Source organism: Gymnoscopelus microlampas (assembly GCF_963454915.1).
Source record: "Gymnoscopelus microlampas genome assembly, chromosome: 17".
Lineage (NCBI taxonomy): Eukaryota > Metazoa > Chordata > Actinopteri > Myctophiformes > Myctophidae > Gymnoscopelus > Gymnoscopelus microlampas.
The window spans coordinates 25,158,834-25,164,833 of NC_139954.1; the positions used below are offsets into that span (position 1 = coordinate 25,158,834).

The following is a 6,000-nucleotide window of genomic DNA, read 5'->3' on the forward strand; positions in this document are numbered from 1 at the left end:
TCTTTCATGCGGACCTGGCATATACCACAGTGGCCTGCATGTAGCTACTATACTGAGGTGGTACAAACCTGTCTCCAGCAGAGGAGAGATCCAGTAACTGAAAGTACATACACTGTGTTGCCTCATCAGATGAGCTTTCAGCTGTAGTGTGGCCTTTCATAGTTTTTGCCAGACCCAAGGGGTCGGCCTACATGAGGCTTTGTACCTGTTTTCTCCATACATGGGCATGCCCCCTTTGCCCTTAGGCCCCAGCCATAAAAGTCTGTCCCCCTTTCGTCCATACATGGGCATACACAGGCTGACACGTCATGTGAAGTCTGGCTTAGCCGTGACGTAGTGCTCTGATCTTATAAAGTAAGATCAGAGCTAATAAGTACTTATTCTGGGTCTGGCAGAACTGGGTCTCCTGGTCTTGTTTTTTGTAAGCTCCCTAGCTTTTACAAGCATGTTCAATCATGTGCCCCTTTTTGCCACATTTCCTGCAATTGACATTCTGCTTGCTACAAGATGTCCAATTTTGCCACATCGATAATATTTTCTCTGAGCTCTTTATGTCCAGACCTTGTGCAGTTTACCACTTGTACTGTGTACTGAACTCATGAGAGGCTTCACTTCTCAGCACACACTGTCTGTCTCTGATGATTGAGCCCTGTGAGGCGTGTGATAGGCAAAGAATAGTAAATGATCTGTCCTTGTCAATATGGTACACGAGAGGGGTACATACTCTACATCGGACACAAAATGTTATGTTGACAGAGCGTCAACATGGCGACATGGGAGCGAGAATGCGCCACTCAGAGACGTGCAACCGGTTAGCTGTTCATAGCAGAGCCGGTGAACTCTCCAGGTCCCTGTGGGGTTTCTTGCACGTGAGTGCCAGCAGCAGCAGCGTGGGTAAGTGCCAGAGGCTGCAGAAGAAGAGCTTGCGCGCGTTGTTGCGATCACCCTTCCTGTAGAAGCGGAAGGCCAGGAAGCTGATGTACATGTTGATGGGCAGGGATACCAAAGGGAAGATCCAGGTGGTGACACCCAGCACGGGGGCCAGGCATGCCAGGCCGATGAGGCCCAGGCTGTGGCGCAGGGCCACCCGCTGGCACATGCCGGGATGTGTGACGGACATCATGCGGTAGCCTCCACGGGAGTAGTCCTCCTTCAGGTTCCAGCTCAGGGCGTTGAAGTGCGGGAACTGCCAGCAGTAGAGGAAGCCCCCCAGCAACAGAGCACCTGGGTCCAGAGAGCCTGTGGCAGCCGTCCAGCCCATGACAGGGGGGATGGCCCCCACCACCGCCCCCACCCAGGTGTTAGTGATGCTGAGTCTCTTGAGGGGAGTGTAGCAACAGGTGTACAGAAAGATGTTGAGGGCCCCCAGTAAGCCTGTCAGCGGGTTGACCGCCAACGTGAGCATGGTGATCCCAGGCATGCCGCAGGCCAGGGCGAATGACACCACGTGTAGGGGACTTATCTGTCCTCTGACAAGGGGGCGGTTCTTTGTCCGGTTCATGTTTGAGTCAAAGGGAAACTCAAAGTACTGGTTGATTGAGTTGGCACTACATGAGGCCAGGCCTGTCCCCAGAGAAGTTACAAAGAACATGGTGGGGTCAAAGGGGACCGGAGCCATTGCATAGCCCGCTGCTGCAGTCGTAACCACCAGTGCTGTGAGTTTGATTTTGGCAAGTCTGGCGTACACGCCTGGCAGATCAGCCAGCTCGACCTTCAGCTCCTTCCACTGTCTGTGCAGACGGCCGTGTCTGGCTTCTTCTGTCTCCACCTGCACATGGGGAGTTTCCTCAGAGGTCCTCTCCGCCCCAGGTGCCTGTAACGAGGTCTCCGTGGGTGCGGATGTCACAGACTGCATTATCATCTTACTGGTGGCCTCTCCTCTGTGTAGCGTGATGCCTGCGACTGTAGGACCGATGGCTGGTATATGTGGCAGTGGCACCCTCTCATACACAGACATGGCCAGGACAGACGGTTGTTTAGGGTTAGCTTGTCGGTGAAGGTCATTGTTGCTTTTTGTTACATACTGTCGTTTGAGGATGTTCAGATGCTGGTACATATTCTGTGTGGATAGGTCTATGTTATAAAGTCGGATGAGATGGCGAGCGCACTGCTGATTTCTAAGGGTGTTTCTAACCAGTTTCTGGTTCATGCTGGTACCAACCAGAGCTGACAGACTGCTACATGGTGTTATGAACATATTGTATCATATTCCTGAAGCATGACATGTGTCTCCTTCACATGCAGCACGCCACCAACCGACCTCACTATGATGTCATGCTGATGACAGCAGGGATCTCCATGCATGGGCATAATAGGGGCAGACAGATACAGAGATCTCCATATATGGGCATTAAATGGGACACAGACAGACAGACACAGGGATGTTTGGATGTTCTTTTCTGGACAGCCACTGGTCCGACTGCATTCCCACATGGCACAACACACCCTCGAGTTCCTGGGCGATCCACACACCAAGTTTGAAAGCAGTTGGTCAGACGGTTCTCACACAGAGACAGAGATTCTGCGCATTTATATTAATAATAATGTACTAGGTTTATGCCTGTTGAGTTATGCAATACCCACATTGTACCCGTTTCAAACAGGCACAACAGGCTGTTTGTCAGAGAACCCCTTGCACTCGTTGTTAGAGAACTTAGTGAATTATCATGGTACCTGGAGGCCATTCTATGACGTTGGTACTATGATGTCATGGGAACCTCTCAATTTATAGTAGGACTAGGCCAGTGTGCGTTATGGTTGTCTGTGTCCCTTTTATGCCCATAAATGGAGATCTCTGCCATAAAGTAACAACATTACAATGCGTAGATTTACAACCATTAAAATCATATTTACAGTTTGTTATGAGAATACACTGGCAAAACGGTCAGTGTGGCATATACCTGGCTATAGGCCCGGCTATTACTGAAGACGCATGGGCCATTCACACTGAGCACTATAGCGATAACTAACTATCGTTCCCCATTGTATTTTTTTTATAGTTGGTGTGAACTCTGCCATCCACTTGACTTAGAACGCTGTTATAGTTATAGTTATAGTGCTCAGTGTGAACGGCCCTTTACATTTTAAAGTTTGAACAAGCTTGGCTTCCAGCTGAAATAGTCCAGATGTACAGTAGCATACACAGACGGCAGGGAGGAGACTAGAAACAAAAGCCTGGTAATTGAAATGACAGTGGCCCTCATATTTGTTATTTCTATAAAAATATTAAAAAGCCAAAGCACATCAACAGTGTATCATATGAAAGGCATACAGTGGTGTATTGCACACATGTGTTACACCAACATTGACTTAATGAAATCTGTGACTCCAGCAGTTGCTGTTTTAATTGTATAAAGAATAAGTTGATACAGTGCCCATAATATTGAAACTAACCTGTTTGGCTGACGAAGCATCTGGATTCTGCTCCTGTGATGGTGGCAGAAATTGACAAACAGTTAGCACACTGAGTCACAGACCTGTTTTAAGCAGGTCACCACTTTTGGTGTAATTAGCAAACAGAAATCCTTAAAGTAATTTAACTTAAGAGTGTACAAATATAACCAAATGGACCTATCTATGTGTAACTGGTAGATGCACTTCCATATGGGGGCCTCTCCCTATATTGTATTCTTGAGGGACAGGGACGTGAGGTAATGCATTCATAACTAGAAAAGGTGCTCCTCGGAGCACTGCCAGACCCCTAGTGGTTGAAATCTGAATGGCCGGACTTCGCATGACGTGTGCGCAGAGGAAAAGAGGGACAGACCGACCGACAAAGCCTCCTGTAGGCCGACCCCTTGGGTCTGGCAAAAATATTAAATAACATTGTTGACTGGGAAAATATTCAGTGAGTGTCTTCTTTGCCTACTGGAAGTCAGACACATCTGTCAGTTTGTCCACGGTTTAGCCCAAATATGGAGATGACTGCCATCATAGTACTGCAGGAACATGTTGTTAAAAAAAAACAATAAAAAACCATAACAAAAGATTCACAAGAGAAAAAAGACAGGAAAACAGAGGGGGAAAGGATGTGTTACAATACAAGTCAAGAGGCTGTATTATGTTTTAGATGGAGGTATTGCCTCCTCAGATATCATGATGTCGCTACTGTAACAATACTTGTAGTACACTTACTCTATTATTGTACTATACTGTATGTATGTATATAAATAATATACATATATAACTACTTTGAAGATTTCATTAAACAAAACCAGGGAGAAAAAAGACGCAAAAAAGTGGCTGGTTTGCAGAGGGAGACGCGGCAGAGGCCTGTGCCACTCTGTTTAATTGCATCAGCGCTCTATGTTTTGTCAAGATACTCAATCTTCTCTGTACTCCCACAGGTCCTTCTCATAGCCTTCGTGCACGTGCTGTAGCAGCAAACTATGCCTGTGCTCGCAGTATCTAAACTTATCTTGTACTTGCTGCCTGATTTGCTGCAGGGAGTCCCTAGAGATGTCCCGCTCTAGGTAGCCAGACAGGATCTCGGTCTTGTTTTCCAGATCTGCCTGGTTTTCCTCAAATATAATGGACTGGTTGTTCTTCCTGAGGTAGAAGGCAAAGGCATAGGTGAACATGAGTGTGGAGCGGCACTGGCCCAGCACATCAACGGCCTTCTTCAGGAATTGCACCTCGATCCAGGACATGCTTTGCTGCTGCATCTCCTCCATCTTCTGCTCGACCTGAGTGTAGAGCTTCTGCTCAAAGCGCAGGCTCTGCATATGGTTCATGTAGCGGTTGTAATAGAACAAATACCTCTGCAAAGTTGCCCTGGAGCGCTCTTGTGCATCTCTGGCTGCCTTGGCCTCATCTTCATCGTAAGAATTGCATTTATAATAAGAATTGCCATGGCATTCCCATGGACCCAGGCAGACCCAACAGAAGTCAGATTTGCAGTTCTGGTTCCGACAAACCATGTGATTGCAGCCGCCATCTTTCTCGATGGTGACGTGGCATTTAGGACACTCCTTGGTATTTGCTGCAATCCAGTTCGAGGTTTCACTGTCATCATCACATTTCTTGATCCATTTCCTCAGCAACTTGCACTTGACAGGATCGTGCCAGTTTTCCCCACAGCTGAAGCAGAACTGACGGCCACAATTGCACTTCACCATCTTGGAATCTGGATACTCGACTTTGATGACATGATGGCAGTCAGGTGCAGGACACCATTTTAACAGTCGATTACACTCTACAAAACTATTTGTGATTATATGCTGGTACTTCAACTTCACCTTTGAATCTGTTATGAGGCGCATGACTGTGTTGTCATCTACCAAAATATCACAACTGTGAGCTGGACAAGAAATGCTCTGTCCCATTCCTTCTTCCATGATTTTGGTGGTCAGGTAATCTCCCCAGCACTGCATGCAGAACTTGTGTCCACACTCCAGGCCTGTGAAGTAAGAACTGGGGAAGTTTTGATAGCAGATATGACATGGCATGTCCTTTGCAGATGATGATCTTGTGTTGATAGGAGCACAGCTCCGAGATTTCTTACTGGGGTTGATAACATGACACTCAGAGAACAGCATGTCCAGGTCTCCATCAAAGTACCTTTGCATTAGCCTCTCTTTATCCCAGTTGAAGTGACTAAGGAGAATGCGTGTAATTGTCACAGGGTTCTGGAAGACATCATTGACTTCCCGGATAATCTCCACCATATGCTGGTGGATCTGTTCGCCGGTCAACACTTTGGAGGGGTACGCCAGGTCATGGCCAATTCCACCAACATCCACTACGGGATCCACCAACTCCACCTCTCCAAGCTGCAGAGTGTCATCCTCAGGTTCCTCATCGGGGCTGTCGTCGCTGCATTCTATCTCTTCTTCAAATTCATAGTCATAACTCTTGTCAGAGCCCATTCTTAGTGGTGATTATAAACTCACTACTAGCACCAGCCTTTTTGTCTTCTCACCCGTTATGAAGCTCATCCGTGGTGTGCTTATAAAGATCATCCATGTCATAGCGTGAAGTCACCAGCTATGCCCAAATATA

General features: G+C 47.3%; 2 protein-coding genes across 2 annotated transcripts; both read right to left on the reverse strand.

The window, feature by feature from the left end:
• Positions 1 to 820: 820 nt before the first annotated feature.
• Positions 821 to 2,149, reverse strand: LOC311064373 (protoheme IX farnesyltransferase, mitochondrial-like; the record flags this gene model as incomplete). The annotated part of the gene is made up of 1 exon (XM_084084204.1): positions 821 to 2,149. One exon carries the CDS (start codon positions 2,147 to 2,149, stop codon positions 821 to 823), a length of 1,329 nt encoding a protein of 442 aa, XP_083940330.1.
• Positions 2,150 to 4,322: 2,173 nt separating this feature from the next.
• LOC311064056 (E3 ubiquitin-protein ligase arih1-like) lies at positions 4,323 to 5,867 on the reverse strand (the record flags this gene model as incomplete). The annotated part of the gene is made up of 1 exon (XM_084083790.1): positions 4,323 to 5,867. The coding sequence occupies one exon, from the start codon at positions 5,865 to 5,867 to the stop codon at positions 4,323 to 4,325; it is 1,545 nt and encodes a 514-aa protein (XP_083939916.1).
• Positions 5,868 to 6,000: the final 133 nt, after the last annotated feature.